The 16,488-nt window shown below is 43.8% G+C and overlaps 1 protein-coding gene across 1 annotated transcript; it reads right to left on the reverse strand.

Moving 5' to 3' along the window:
• Positions 1-3,095: 3,095 nt before the first annotated feature.
• On the reverse strand, positions 3,096-15,220 carry LOC147898831 (ankyrin repeat protein SKIP35-like). The gene is made up of 4 exons (XM_087379027.1): positions 14,213-15,220; positions 13,443-13,887; positions 3,584-4,365; positions 3,096-3,483 (listed from the first exon to the last, which is right to left on the reverse strand). The coding sequence occupies exons 1-4, from the start codon at positions 14,926-14,928 to the stop codon at positions 3,399-3,401; spliced, it is 2,028 nt and encodes a 675-aa protein (XP_087235153.1). The 5' UTR covers positions 14,929-15,220; the 3' UTR covers positions 3,096-3,398.
• Between the last annotated feature and the right edge of the window lie 1,268 nt (positions 15,221-16,488).

Consider the following 16,488-nt stretch of genomic DNA (forward strand, 5'->3'; position numbering starts at 1 on the left):
ATCTTAACATTTGGAATTGGTCTTATAGGAAATTGCATGCAATTATTAAAATAACAATCTAGAGTGGTTTTAGGATTGAATCTATCCTTTAATGGTGGAAAGGGCAACATTACAATTCATGGGTCCAATTTCTTTGGAAATTTTGATTTATCATTGACATTAGTGGACAGTTTTAACGACATCGAATGCTATGAATCCCATTTGCCCCTTTGCTTAGCCTACATTGAACCATTGTAAGTGAGTGCATTTTTTGTTGTGAACAACTTTGTAGAGTTTTAAATAACTTTAGAGTTTAAGGCAATCCAAATTAATGTTGCTTTGGACTCAAAGCTTGTTAGCACAAAAAACAAGCCATACACCAAAGCCATTATATATTGTTTGATCCTCAAACTTTGAAAACAATAATCGTGCAAATTTGAATTTCAAAATGCCAAACCTCTTGAGATGAAAATATAGTGAGGGAATTTTGGGAAATCGCCTACTCTAAAAAGCAGCCAACTTTACAACAAGAAAGCCAACTTAGTTCTCAGCATCAACTGCAAGACAACTACAAGAGAGATTCTGAGCATGCATTTGGATTTGCACCCATCTTCAAACTCACATTTTGAGGCTGGTCATGCACGCTTCTTCATCTACCTCAATGTCGTGGCTCTCACAAAACAACAGCCTACGACAACAAGGTTGTTATACCTTTCCACTCATTTCAATGACTTCACTCCTTGCAAGGACCTTTCCCTTCATAAATCTCCTTTCTCGACACATTGATAGTGAACTTTCCCCCAAAAATTCGCTCAGGGGACATAGCTGGTTTTACTATAATATGAGGATGGAGCTATCGGGTTATATGTGGAATGTAGATGCTTATTATAGTACATGGATTATGAAATGGAAGACTTCATTTTATATGAGATTCCAAGACTCAGCTCCATTTGTCACAGTACTTCTTGTGCATAGAAGCATGACAAACTTTCTCATGCTCGATCGAATTCGCATTCTCCATGAATATCTACAAAAGATGATAAGAAAATTCTTGACTATCCTTCTAATGAAAGCATCAATCTTCACTTAAAAGATTCTTGTTCAATCTTCCAAAGCGCTAGAATTCTAGTTCAATCTTCTGAAGTGTTGATGCGTTGTGGGTCAAGCACTGAAAAAGCGGAAAAGGGGTATCTTCTGGGCAACCATCTTTCTCATCCACCAATCAAGCCATGGAGCACCCAAATTGGACTACAAGCGATCTATCCATGACAAGAATACTAAAGCAACATATTATGCCATAGAGAACCACTTTATGACAAGAAATTTAGGAGTACTTGCCCAGTTGTCGTCATAAGCTAAATGGTTTAGCTCACCTTCCAACACTATCGACAGAAGACTCTAGCATGTGGCTGGAAACCTTCCAGATGTGATTTTCTCTCTCACATGAATAAACAGTGTGAGAATAAACAGCAAGGCAGCCAGAGAGCGGAGAGAGAGAGAGAGAGAGAGAGTTCTCAATTTAGAAGTTTGCTTTTGGCAAGGGAGCCTGTTCTGTACACAATAAAAACTTAAAAAATCTCAAGTTAATTGAGGTCTATCTTACTAAAGCTGTTTAAAAGTCCTGTAATCCTCATTCAACAGACCCTACCACTTTAAAGACTGATCATCTTTAGCAATGCCAGCAGAAAAGTCCTTTGACCCAATCACGTTTATAAACATTACAGTCACAGAAGGTCACTTACAGATATTTGATGGCTATAGCCAAAAGAAATAAAATGTTAGGGCCTTTCTCCCAAAAAATTAAAAAAGCATGCCAACTTATCCTCTCTCCTGCACAGGGCCCTTAAGGCACTCAACCTTTCAGAGATAAACATTTGAGACTGATAACAGCATAGCTACCATGGCTGGGCAATACCATAGCATTGAGCCAAAGACTCCCTTGTCCAACCACTCTGCATTGGGGGGTATGGACCAATTTGTCCTGAGGTAGCAAGTCATGTAACCAGTTTAGGGGCCTTTTTAAACCCAAACTCAACTCCGTAGAGAAGCTGATCAATCTCAATTGTCATTTGGCAAGAAACTATGAGAATTGCCTTTAAACCTAGAGATGGAGACTTCCTCCCACTTGAGTATGGAAGTAGGATTCTAAGACTGCCAAGGACTTGAGGACCAGGTGGCCACTAAGATTTGCCAGCTGGCAATGAGGCATATAGGAGAAGTGGGCAGACCAAAAATAAAATACAGACGAAGAAAACAGAAGAAGCCTGAGGTAGGTGAAAGATGGGGGAAGACTCTCTGCAGGCATAGCCCTCCTGAGTTGACTCTTAGCAGAAATACAAGGGGCTAATGTTGGGTTCAGAGCAGCACCAAGGATGAAACAAGAGTGAATTGTTACCACCTAAATTCTGAAGCTCTTTAACCGTCAGAAATAATGTTATAAATGCATGGTTTATACTTGACAGTTGCACAACGGCGCCTTAAGATCACTTTACCTATGTGCTACATAACTTGACATATTAGTGTGAACACCGCTCATGTTGGCCAAGTTCAGAGCAGCACCAAGGATGAAACAAGAGTGAATTGTAACCGCCTGTTGTCTCAAGCTTCTTTAACTACCCAAAATAATGCATGGTTTATACTTCACAGAAGCAAAAGAGGAAGATGGGGCGACTCTATGCACCACATAAACTTGACATATTAGTGTGAACATTGCATCCAGACTCTCATCCAAAGACAGAGTAACTACTTTCTTGGCAGACCTTACAGATCCCTGAGAGTCATCACACAGGTCAGCTTGGGTGAGGTTGAACAATTGACAACAGAGTATTAACTGGAGTTTGACAATATAAACGTTCCAAGCCTATCACTCAATGATCATTTTCAGTACTCCTGCACATATAATTTTCAGCTCCTTCAAGGCAAATAAAAATCTTCACTGCCATTTCGCCTCACTGACTATATAAAGCATTGCACGACGTTTTCTATTCATAAGTGCCGACTCATCACAGAAGGCTAATACATCATAGAACTCTAGATCAGAATCACGAAATAGACAATCGCATCGAAAAAGGAGAGCACCCACATAATGTGCATTCACATATAGATGAGGAAAAATCGAACAATGTACGAGACAGATATTACCTGCCCTCTTCGTCCATCAAAAATAGTTTTACTATTATGAGAAATTGATTTCTCAATTGAAGGAACTGAGGAGCTTAAACATCAATACATAGTCAGCCCTTGTTTGTCTCGTTTCTTCTATACACAAGTACTGAAAATCATGTCTTATTCCCTTTCAATGGGACTTGTTAGCACTTCTTCAGAATTACAAATAAGAAGAGCAAAAACCATGCACATGACTTATCGATCATCTGGAAATTGGTGACGCGCATACATCAGCCTACATATTTGGAGTGGTATCATTCAACTCTTTTGGTCAGGCAGACTGACTCTGAATAAAGCTTATTGTAAGCATATGCCACAGGTGTAAATGCAAGGATGAGTCTGCCCAAAATGCAAGCACAAAGGACCGTTAAATAGTGCCAACCCTCAAGACTCAAAGCAAGTAACGCCTCGGGACTCTGAAAGAAGGAAAGATGGTAACCTGGACTCCAATATGGCAAGAAGCCTATACTTGTCAAACTCTATTATCTCTTTTGCCGAATAATCATTGCCTCCACCAAGCCTTAATGCAGCCTCCACAAGTTGGCCCCTGAGCCACTGAGAAAGTAGAAGGCCACAACTAGCAACACATTCTTTATACAATGGAAAGTAGGCTATGGTAGCCTGCAACTGCACAGGAAGTTCCTGAAGATGAAGAGGCGATGAACCCCGGCGAATGGCTCTCATTGCATTCAAGTGGTGAGCTTCACCCACCTTTCTGCCTTGAGCAAATGCATCATCTGACCACTTATCTCTGAAGAATGACTTCAACTCAGCAGAGATTGTCTCATCCTCCAATTTTGAGATACTGTCGGCAACTGCATATGTTGCCTCTGGACTGCGGAGGAAATCAGACTGCAAAAGAAAAGCTATGCCTTTCAAAGAGCCAGCACTTCGCTCACCAGCAGCCTTTAAAATATCCAGGCTTAGAGCACGAAGCACATGTAGAGGTACATGCTGCAAAAGATAGTCAGCCACTTCAATCCTGCTGCTTGAGGCAGCTGCTGTCAAAGCCAGACAAAGCTCCATATCCCTACATCGTCTCTCAACAAACCACTTAACCACCTGCATACAGCCTCGATCTGCAGCTCGCATTAACGGGCCTAAAAAAGCAACAGCATTACCATCATCCACCAGGCATTCCATTGTAGCAATCTTGCAATAATGAGATGCAAATCCCAATGCCAGATCAACATCTACTTCAATCCCATTTCTTTGGGCTATCTGCAAAAGAAAGAACAAAAAAGACAAGCAAAAGATCTCACTTTTTTGTATGCAAATAAAAATAACAAAGAAACATCAAAATCCAACGATAGGAAAATATAAAATTCTGCACAGAAAAAATCACATACAGCACAAGCCTAGAAGATTAGTACATAAGCAGCCCTCTGAGGTGCATAGAGAGCAGCAGGCACTGACACTTAAGAGGGTGCATCCTTTTGCATGACATTGGCCCATGGTGGAGTAGTATTCATATGGCATTTTGCTGTCCTATTTGCCATGTATACTTCTTTAGATCTGGGTGTTTAGTTATACTCCTGCACATGTCACCTATCAGTGAGCCTGGATGTTGGTGGACTCTAAGAAAGGGATCCACTTCGAACTTAAGCACGTAGAAACCCAGATCCTGTATTCTAACATGGTATCAGAGCCAGGGAGCTGAAAGCTTTGGGGCATCAGTGTTCTTCAACAACTGAAAGAAGAAGCCACTTCTGATGAGTCACGTGTGAGAAGGAGTCTGTGTGCTTTGTAGTTCGGAATTCTGTTTGACCTATAAAAAACTCTATTGCGACAATTGCGCCCAGCATGTCAATCACAAAACTTCTATGAGGCAAGCATGTTCAATGGGACCAGCTCTCCTATCTGGAAGTTCAAGATTCAGAGCCATCTTGCTGCACAGGGAATATGGAGATTACAAAAGGAGTGGAGACTAAGCACACATCAGATGGACACCAAAGGCTGCTCAGACTCAGATTAAAACCAAGGACAATGAGGATGAAGGCACTCTGAGACGGAGCGTGTGGCAGTTGGCAAAACCGAACACTGATGCCAGCTTTATCTCAGAGGTTAAGGACAACAAAGGTTGCTCAAATTGAGCTTAGAACCAGGCCGTCTGGACCACAGGGGATCACAGAATGTGTGGGATTCAGCAATACTGACTGATATCTGAGACCAGAGATGACGCTGATCTGGTGGGCAATTCATGGAAGCACCCGGCTTGCTACAACCCAACAGGCACCGAGATGTAAAAGAGCCAACGTATGTTTTCTCTTTGTGCATTGATGTTGAATTTAGTTGCATGCTTGGGTCACAATGTTTGTTCAGGTGGAGGGTGGTCACAATGTTTGTCCAGGTGGAGGGAGAAAGTCTTCCAAACAAACCGAGGCATTTAAAGCCTTCTACTTGTTGGATGACGTTAGTCTCACAGAGAAAATATACTGACAGAGGCAGCTACATGCAAAGATATCCAAGGCGGATCCTGGGCACAATGCTTGAATGGTGTGTTACTGACTAGTTTGAAGACTTTGTGTCAGACATCAAGGAGCCACAAGAACATGAGAGATTACAAATTAACTTGGTGAACTCAAGAGTCAGGCCTAAGTGAAGCTCAATGAGAAACTAGTTCCAAACACCACTGGGATATTCTCCAAAGTTTTCTAGAAGGTTGTGGATTGTGGTAGGTGCTAAACAGATTACAACAAACCCAGGACGCTTGGTGCCTAGCAGGATCTGCTGTTTCTTAGTTTTTTTAGGGGACAGCTAGATGGACCTCTTGGTAGAAGCGCCCAATCTGTTCCAATTACTCTCATCTCTTGCACGTCCACATCTTAATCGGAATCACCGTCGATTCATTGGCACCAGACCAGCCACATCTCCATGCTCCAGTGACACTACAAAACCTCATCAATGAGCTTGCAAGCATTTTCAAGATACCTAGGCACCACATGGAGCAGTCTTCAGGTCAATGTGAGTCATTGAGATCAGGCACTAGAGTAGTTGGGTCACCTCCCCACCTGTGAGCCACAATATGAGGAGGACAAGGGGACATAACACCTGCATAGGATATGGTTATGAGAAGAGCTATATTGGTGCCACATCGGCAGATCTAATCGATGGCCCACCAACCTGACCCATTGACTGGCTGGCAAGGCCCTCCTGACAGCAGCCCTATTAAATGATTTACAGCCCTGCCAGACCTCTTTTGGCCCTTTGCTGGGCCCTCCCCCAGGCCCAAACAAGGGCCTTTCTGTGCCACAGATCTGCCCTCTTATGGAACCCCCCAAGGCTGTCCTTATTCATGCTTACCCAGCCCTCTAAGCTGGACCAAGCATGTAGCTTCATCCCACACGGCTAATCTATATGCTGCCCAAACAGCAGCCCTTGTAGAGCCTTGAGCCTTCATTTTCCTCAATCACCAAAAAACCACTGAAGTTCACAAGAGCACACAGCAGACCAGAAGAAGATGCAGAGATTTGGAGCAGCATGAGGTGCATAGAGAGGAGCAGGTGCTGGAGGGAAGTGCACATTTTGGTGCAATATTCATATGTTATTTTGCTGCCCTATCTGCTACACATACTTCTTCAGATCTGACTATTTACTTTGAGTTGTTCTTGTGCACACGTCATCTATGAATGAACCTCAATGTTGCTTGAGCTAGGAAAGTCATCTGTTTACGTTTTAGGCTGTCAAAAGGCCAGGTCCTATTTTCTGACATGCTGACATACCAATTGCATAGCGCCGCATTGACTTGGACTACCCACCCTCCAAACTCTGATGAAGTTGTCACACAAGCTTAGAGCTCTTATGAGGTCTTGTTCACCACACCCCATCCATCTCGTAAGCTGGTTGACCTTATTATGCTTCAAGAGCACACGTTATCTCTATTGGACATTTGCAACAATGGGTACCTTCTCCAGGGGAAAGGTCTAGAGATCTGAGCAGTCTCTTCCATAAAAGATTTTCACCACGGAGAGCTGGCACGCCACTTGCATACCGCCGCACTGGCTTGGACTCCCCACCCTCCAAACTCCAATGAAGTTCAATCATCTAAGATTGTCACACAAGCTTCAAGCTCTCATGAGGTCTTGTTCAATTGCTTGACATAAGTAGCCTTTTGGATTGCTGGAGGAGACTTCAACAACCTAGAGTTCACCAATGACAAGCTTGGAGGAGCCTCCTTTATCCAACCAGCAAGCAGAGACTCCTAGAAGCAGTATGTCTTCTCCATCAAAGGCAAAGATTCTTGGCCGGAGCCAAAGTTCAACTAGCTACAAGGCAGCCTCAGCAATCCTTCAACCAAAGGTGACATGGCAGGCTGCTAGGGAGGCTCTTTGGTAACACTGCGCCGTTTGACCTTAGTCAATGCCGCACACTGGATATGCCTTTACGACTCGAGCTACGCATAGAGTTGGATGGAGGAGTTAGGCCATAGGAAGGGTACCTTCGCATTTGAGAAGTATCTTAGGAAAGGCATCTTAGCATTTATGAGGAGGAGCCACTTGTGCAAGTGGATGTTAGAGGTGGAGAACGGAGACATTGATATAACTATTGGAGGAAAGTGCCCTCCTATTTCATTGCATGTTCCACCCTTTTGGAATTATGGAGTATTGAGAGATGTATGGTTTTTGGGAGTTTAGTATAGCTCCTCCAAGAATACAACCCTAGCATGTGTTTTTCAAATCCTTGTCTCGCTTTCTTCATCTTTGATACATTTTTTCTTAACAAGGAATCATTTCGTTGTTAACATTCATCTCACCCACCTTGGCCCTTGCTTGTTGTGCAATAATAGCTGTGCCATTTGGAGTGGTCCTTGATATTCCTCCCCTCCCTAATTTTCCATCTTCAATGGCAATAGAGGGAATAAAATCAGATGGCATACCTAGCTGGATTGCTTACACATTGGCGATTGGAAGAGGAGGATCCACAAGTATCCTAGCAAGCTGTAACGAACATAAATGCAGGATGCACATGTGTGGATAATAATTCAGGACTTGAGAAGTATTGGCCTCCAACTGCCCACGTGAGTATATTTTTGCTAGACTCTTCCTACATGCTCATTGCAAGCCACAAATCCATATGCATACAAATGCTCACACAACACACCATGAATGATGCAAGAGGGTACAACCTCTCATGCATCTTGGGATCATCCCTTGGGCATACCAGGGACTAGCTACTATGGCATCCCCATTGATGTCATAAGCACCCAACAGTGGGTGTAGACCATAGTATAAACAAGTTTCTACCTACCATAAATTTTATGTAATACCCTTAACCTATATCATGCTACAGCTCACTCCCTTATGAATTTTCCTTTTAGCTTGAATATGGGGAATGTCTTTCTCAACCTTTAAGTTGATCGTCGTACCTTGATACTCAAAGGTACAAGTATAAAGCTTTCCTTACATTTATAGATGGTTGGAAATCATACATCCAAGGCTTACCTAAAATCGTATGGACTTCTTGTAAGGCTTACCTAAAATCATACCTCCAAGGCTTACCTAAAATCATATCGACTTCTTGCAAGGTGAGCAATAGCCATTCTCTACGATCTCATACTTTCAGAACTTGAAGAGCAAGTTCTTGACTTTAGAAGCACGTTGCTCTTCATTACCCCTAAACGCACCACTAATACTCATGTCCCTCAAGGGCCATTTCCTAGCCTTGACTATATTAGCTAACCAATCTGAGATGACATCATAGTTACTACCGTCATCCATTAGGATAATGGATGACGATACAATGACCCCCAACATATCCATACAACTTCAATAAGTCATGTCGACCAAAGGTGTAATGCAAACTAGCATTATTACCTTTTATACTCTTTTCAATATTTTTACAAGAAGGTTCACCCTCTTGACCCTCTTGATTAGGGTGACAGACACTAGATATTTTGGTCTTACCCATCTTTCTCTTTAACTTCCAATATTCACAGAATCTATGATCTGTTGCTTTTTCATCCAAAACGCTTAAATAATCTAATTAGGTTCCTGATTAGACATATATGGAGGTTTGATACGTCCACCTGCAATGGGTTTCCGTATTGGTTTGCTATTAACCGTTTGTACTCCCACTCGCCTAGGGATACATAGTCCATTTGTCTAGAATAACCTAATCAAACAAAGGGTCTGCTCCTTGATGTTGATGCCTCATTTGATGCATCTCTCCTCCTAGGATTTACTTTCCTTTCCACCGCTTCTACTTTCCTTTCCACCGCCTCTACTAGTGTAATAGCATCCTTCAACATAGTCAGGTTTAGGAGTTCCAGCTCATGTCGATTATTTCGTCTAAGGCTTGATATGTATTTGTTAAATTTATCCTCCTCCCTCTTTGTCTTGAACTCAAGTGACAAATGCTAGAGCTTTGTAGTGTAATCGCTTATTGTCTCCCTCGTAGTTTCTCCCATCTAAACAATTCATCCAACAAACTATTTCAACTACGAAGCCATATGGGCTAAAAAAATTCCCCACAAATAGGTGAGCAAGCTGTGTGGCTGAAATATTCTCTCTTGTAGAAATGATCTGTGACGATTTGGTGAGTCGACCCACAATCACCCAAATTACTACCAAGTCCATGGAAATACTCCGTCATTTCTTTTCCAAGCATCTCTAAAAAATGACACAATTGTAGGCTTACCGGCTTCAAGCGCTTGGCTTTGTTGACTTGGCACTATTGAGAGTTTCAAACATGACGTTTGACATCAACCTTAAGCTTGACCAAAAGACCATTCTTTTAACTAGACCCAAATTTCTTAGTACCCTAGGTGTCGCTCACAACTAGTATAAAAAGAAAGGTATCAAGTCTAGCAATGTGACGAGAATTACCTAGGAGTAGACTCTACCCAGTGGACAGGCAATGTGCCCTTACCACAATTTAAAAGGCATGCAATTAGACAAGGGACTAAGCTTATTACATCTGAAGCAAAGCCAGCATCAACATGCACTAGAAAATCAGTGTGAGGATTCTTTGCAAGAGGCCTAGAAGTTTACTTCGCTGAAATAACCTTTTCAAGCTTGGTGTTGCCAGCTCGGCCATTCTCTCGGTTGTTCCTTTTCAAAGGTTTTCAACATGACCACTGGCCGAACACCATCCATCTCTAGAAAAAAAATCCAACCGGTGCCCAAATGTAAAATGAAATTGAATTGAGCCTCTAAATTAAATCGCAAATCCCAAATTGCTGCTTTTGGGAAATCGCAATTACGAACTGTGCATCTTGTGAAGTTGCAATTGCAGTTTGATGCTTCTTGTGGTACTATCATAGACCTTTCCAAAGTGAATCGCTTGATCGAGCGTCTCCAATACATTTCTCCTAATCTCCTTTTGGTCCTCCTTTGAAAAAATACTAACAAAGAGAATGTGACGAGTCTACTGGCTTAGTCATCAACACTCTTAACTCCTGAAAACGAATTCAAGGGCTTGTCTGCCGTATTCAAGATTTGGAGCTTTTGAAAATTATCAAATTCATCCAGCTCTTGAATGAAAACCTCACAAACTTCGTTCCATATCGTGGGTGTGGATGGCTCTTCTTTGAGGTTTCGCCGCCATGCAAAGGCCCTCCTCAGCGATGAATCTCCAATAGCCTGAATATGATCAGGATGGTTGGTTATGGAAAAATGCAACTCCCACTGCTCCTTCTCCCCCGAGTGGACCTCAGCTTGGCATCTCTGTCTTCCCAGAGATGCCTTCCCATTCTTTCTTCATCTCCAACTGCCACCTTCCCTGAAGCGTCCTTCACACCCTCATGCTTTAGCTGTCTCCCTATCATCACCTTCCAAAATTTCCCAGCCACAAACTGGCTCTGGAGATTGACCTTCCACGTGAGATAGTTAGTCCCATCCAACTTTCTCACGTCTCACAAGTTCAGAATGCGCATATGAGAGGTCATCACTTCAGAAATCGCAGAAACAGAAAATAGAACACACCGTAGGAACCAAACAAGCACCTGCATCTTCCTTGAATCAGGATCGCCTTTGGGCTTGTGAGGGACGACTTCCTTCACGTGACCACAAGAGCTAAGCTGATGGCTCTGATACCATGTTATAAAAGTGAGGTACTGATTTCTTAAACCTACCAAGAGAGGACAGATCTATCGAATTTTCTTCGCTCACTTCAGATACGAACACACACTGATCACTACGCAGATAATAGAAAAGATGTAGAGAAGTCTAAAGATTACAGATGGATATTCGTCCACAACTGGGAAAGACAAAGCACAAGGGAGCATCAAACATCCAGCAGTGCTGGACTCAACTACTACAAAGTCCTCATCAAGGCTGAGGCCTCACTCTCTCTCTTCCTGCACTGCCAAACTAGTGTTTGTGGGATGGAGAAACAAGAAGGGAATGCCCTCTATCTATAGGAGGAGACTAGCCTCCCCCCTCCACCTGCTGCTGGCTGAAGAACCAGTCTGCGGGGCCAACAAGTGAGCTCACCAATCCGACCAGCCAGCCTTGCTGCCGACCTGCAACCAACCCTGGGTCAGGGAACTGCCAAACTGCAGTCAGCTTTCATGCCAACTCACCCACCATGGACACGATCTGGTCTGGTGGTTACAGGCCTATAACTAGGCAGTTCTGCTGCGTTGCTGTAGCGGTACTGCTGCACTGCTGTGGCCGTACTGACTTGTTGTATACAGCAGACTCTGCACCCAGTAACTAACTCACATCTAGATTCTATCCTGGTCTATGGCATCCATCCTAGTCCACCTCATATGGGGGCACACAGGTGGGTCAGTGACCTTTCTTCTGGATCAGCAAGTGTCATCATGTCACTCTGGCTATGTCCTGGGGCTTTGTTTCCACAACGGGTGGTGACCTTCCGGACCTCCCTTGCAATTGTATGGCTCTAATCACCTTCCAACGGAAAGTGCCATTGTCTTCCCAATCAAAGTTAAGTTGGTTCTTACCATATTTTCTTGTTGAATGGTGGCAGGTATGCATCCTCTCCTCTTCAACAAAAGAGATGCTTGCCAGGACTTCTGCAAGCTCCCAAAAAAAAAAAGCAATTATTTTTTGTGTTCTTTCTTACCAAACTCTTATGTACTTTTTATAAGTTTAGTAGGTGTTTTACCTACTTACTCAAACTCTTCCTTAACCCTATAAAATTCTCTCTCTTTTCCTTTGTCCTCTCTCTCTTTTGCTTCACCAAACTTAAGGATAGGCATACAGAAGGCAATAGAAGATGAACTGGAAACTGAAATCGACATAAACAATGTATGAAACTGAACATCCTTACACTAAACTAAAAATGCAGTCTGCCTCAAGCAAAGATCTAGATCACAAAAGTTGAACCTTTGGAATCTGACACGATGTCAGAAAAACAGACGCTAGACCTCGCAGCAGAACATGGATTGTGAGGATCTCACTACTCTCTCCAATCACACAACTCACAAGTGCCCAAATTAGAAACCTCAGGTCTCAAAATGTAGAGAGAACACTTTATACCAAATGTATACTGCAAGTACAAGTTACAACACAATGCCAAAGCCTACTACCAGCCAAGTGATGCTCTAAAAATCTCACCCTAGAGGTGAAAAACAGCTGACAATTCTGCAACTCCTCTCCTGCACACCTTGCTGAGGCTTCAACCTGCGCCACTGCAATCCCCTCCCTTCCTTGAGAGCTGGCCAACAAGGTTATAGCCCCTGATGACGTCCTTCCAGATCTGCCACATCCTGGCTGACTAACAGGCCGACCTGAGCGGCTCAGATTGAGCCCCAAATCGGCTTAGTTATGGCACCCCCTCCCCATCGCCCTCATAAGCTGCCTTGTGCGCCCTACACCAGCCCTGTTACTAGAAGAGCGATAAACTCAGTTCCACAAAGAATATGCAACCCTCAACAGGGCACGAGCACAGACTACACATGGACTGATGTGCAGTCCTATGTGGGCATGTGCACCTACAAACCCTAACTTCATCTAGCCCTAAGATCTTCCTTGTGCAAGGGCTCACAAATAGGGCATTGACCTTTCTTAACAATAGAGCCACCTGAACTATTGCTTTCTGCTCAGGCTGAAAAGCTCTTCCCATACAAGCTTTTCCCATTCAAGGAAATAGGTAGTGACAATGCTTCCCACATGATAAATGGGCAGACAGGTAAGAGACGCAGCAATCACTTTTTACAGTGTTTGAAAAGATAATATGTGTATGGCAGCTATTAGTTGTTATCTTACTATCAAAGACAATTTCACTTATAACTTGCACTCGCACTCTTTTGGGTTTTGGATTTCAAATTCAAAGCCTTCCGTTCAACTATCTATCCAGATTTAAAATCTTCCTCAGCCATGCTTAAAATTTACCTGCAAAAGAATCCGAACGAGTTCAGTACTACCAAACCGTGCTGCCTCAAGAAAGCACTGATTCACATTGTCAGCTCCACCTTCCACAAGCATTCCTAACAACCCTTGCATGGCACTTGCAGCAATTCCAGACGCCCATCCAGAGTCTATGGCAGTTGAAAAGAGTGTCAACGGAAAGCATGCTGCATCAAATGCCTCTGTATAATCCTTTCCAGTGAGCCGATTTCCCGCCAGATCCAAAAACCGTTTGAACGCCCTTAGTTGAAGTTGTGATTCTATTGAAGAATTATACGATACCATTTCTTCCCCTCCTTGAACTCTTCTCCGAGCACGAGAATGCGAACCAATGCACTTTAAAGCCCATTCAGTGAACCTCTGTACCTTGGCCGCTGCTTCTGCTTTCAACATCTCATCCCCGTTACATTCTTGGAGCCTCTCACGCAATCTGCAAGGGAAAACATGAGATTCATTCTTAAAATATATGAACGTCCACAATACATCTTGGCTACATCCTTTCCCTCTTTACCCCAGCCTCTGGTTTAGAATGATGGCCGAATGCCTTCCCAAGCTATTTCAGACAAATCAAAGCTCAGCCTTCCAGCTAAAATGGCAAGACCTAAATCACCTTCGTAGAATATAAAGGGACGAGGTTTCTGCATCGAAAATGCAGACCCTAGAAGACCACCTTTGCGAATTAACGGACGCACTTTACTTGTACTTAACCAAAAAATACTGTTCTTACCGTATCCCATTGCTTATTTGACACTTACCTTTGAGCCATGACCGTCACGGTATCAGCAAGACTCATCGTTCGACTCCTGCAAGCTGACACACAAGACGCCAGAAATGAAGTTCGAAGCGCTGCCCGCGTAAAATCTTGGGCACCCGCGTCAATAAGCCTCTCGATCAACCTAGTGGTGCCATACAATTCCTCGTGAGTACTAAGAAACCACACGGAATCAAGAGCGATGCACAATCCATCATTTAGCCTCTGCATATCTGCTAAAGGTATCAAGCTCTCTGCAAGATTCCAGTCATGAGCACCCACTGCAAGCTGAAAGGAGCGCCCTATTTCGATCTTATCCCGCTTATACTCATGCCTTTTCACACTGGGCCTTTCCCTGCACCTGGTTTTACCCCTGGACGAAGGTGCATCCCGATCTCTGCTACGGTCATCCCTGCCTTCCCCCCCTCTTGTGGTCGGACTGTGGCTGCATGGATCAGGAGCACACCATACGTCAGGTATGCACTTGGATTCGGCTTCCTGGGGCACCGGACGGCAATCGGCTAGACTGCTGTACCCACCCTCTACGCCATCTTCCACGACATCTGTAGGTTTCGATCCCACACTAAGACTAGTAGCACACTCAGAAACTGGACAGTGGACCAAATTCTGCACAGGACCGTGAGCGCCGAGCTCGAGCTCAAAGGTGTTCTTCACCACTTCTACAGAGTGGTCTTCCTCCATGGGCACGCTGTCCTCCATCCTACGCCGGTGTTGCTGCGCGTGCGAGTGGGCTAGAGCATCACATCACAATGCGAGCTTGTGATGCTCCAAGAGGGGAGGAGGAGGGATTAAAGCATGGGATATGGGCAAAGACAGAAAGCAAGAAACAAGGGGGCAGAGAAGATGAGATGGTTCTGTAAGGAAGGGAATGATGAGAGCCTAGAGGGGGTCTTTGCGTAGGTTTGTGGAGAAGAGGCTCAAGGGGGTGTACCTATATGCAAACACCAACAAGAGAGAAAGCTCTCCTCTCAACCACTCCCAAGTCACCATTCAAGGTGACCTCGGTCCCTAAGTCCCTTCCCCATCTCATCTCATCTCATACTGGCAAAGGTTAAATGAGAGGGGACTATAAAGAAATGTCACATCACGGGTCCCCTCTCTTTTCCCTCTAGTTCCCCTTAGTGCATTTTGCCCAACACAAGGCAAAATGCATATTTCCCCTCTTTTTTCCTTCCATGAATTAAGCCCTATGTATGTATGCATGAGTGCAAGTGTGTGTATGTGCATATATAAGTGTGATGTCTCCCCTACCTTCTTCCACCTATACATAAGTACATGTCCTTGTATATATGCGTGTTTCCCCTACCTTCTTCCATCCGTACATAAGTACATGTCTACTTATCCATCAGTGTCCACTTTTCATAGAAGCTCTCTACCACACCATGATTTCTTATATGTAGGCTGTGTGTGTGTGTGTGTGTGTTGGAAGGGGGGGGGGGGAGGAGGAGGAGAAAGTAGGAAAGGGGGAGGGGGGGCTCACTTATCATCAACATAGATATGACGAACCTCTTTCCTTTCCTTCAGTCTTCTATCAAATTTATCTCTCTCCACCATTTCCCTCGCCATTGCTTCAACATAGCATGGTAGTTCAACAAGGGAGGGGGGGCGCTTTATGTTATTTAAGGGAAAAAGCATTCAAAAAAACAATTAATTGCCAAAAAATGTTCTCTTGCAAATTCCAAAATGTTGAGAGAGCATGGTACAAGAGCTTAAAAAGGGAAGGAAAAGGAGAGGAAACAATAGGGTAGAGAGCTCCTAAACATCCAAAGGCCTAGGTGGTAATCAGGAAGAGGGATTTTATAATGTTTTTCTTTAGGAGAACCCATGTACCATAAGGGGAATGCTTGATTTCTAATGTATTTCTCACATATGTGTGTATCTCATTTCCCTCTTCCCCCTCCTTCAGAGTGGTCCGATGCATCCCACTTCCCCCTCTTCCTTCCTCCCTTATTGGGTAGAGTTTGTTGGCTTCTCAGAGTTTGTGTGTGTAAAAATTCATTTCCCCCCCTTTATTCAACACTATAATTTTGGCCAAAAGTCTCTCTCTCTTCTCTCTCTCTCTCTCTCTCTCTCTCTCTCTCTCTCTCTCTCTCTCTCTCTCTCTCTCCTCCCTCCCTCCCTCCCTCTCTCTCTCTCTCTCTCTCTCTCTCTCTCTCTCTCTCTCTCTCTCTTTGTGCTCCTGTGTTCAACCGCCCCTCTCCCTTTGTGTGGTTCACCCTCCCTTTGTCCCTACTAGCCCCTTCTGTCCATTGTATGTGC

The sequence above is a fragment of the Dipteris shenzhenensis genome, chromosome 9 (assembly GCF_047967505.1).
Source record: "Dipteris shenzhenensis isolate YYH24624 ecotype China chromosome 9, Dip_SZ_1.0, whole genome shotgun sequence".
NCBI lineage: Eukaryota > Viridiplantae > Streptophyta > Polypodiopsida > Gleicheniales > Dipteridaceae > Dipteris > Dipteris shenzhenensis.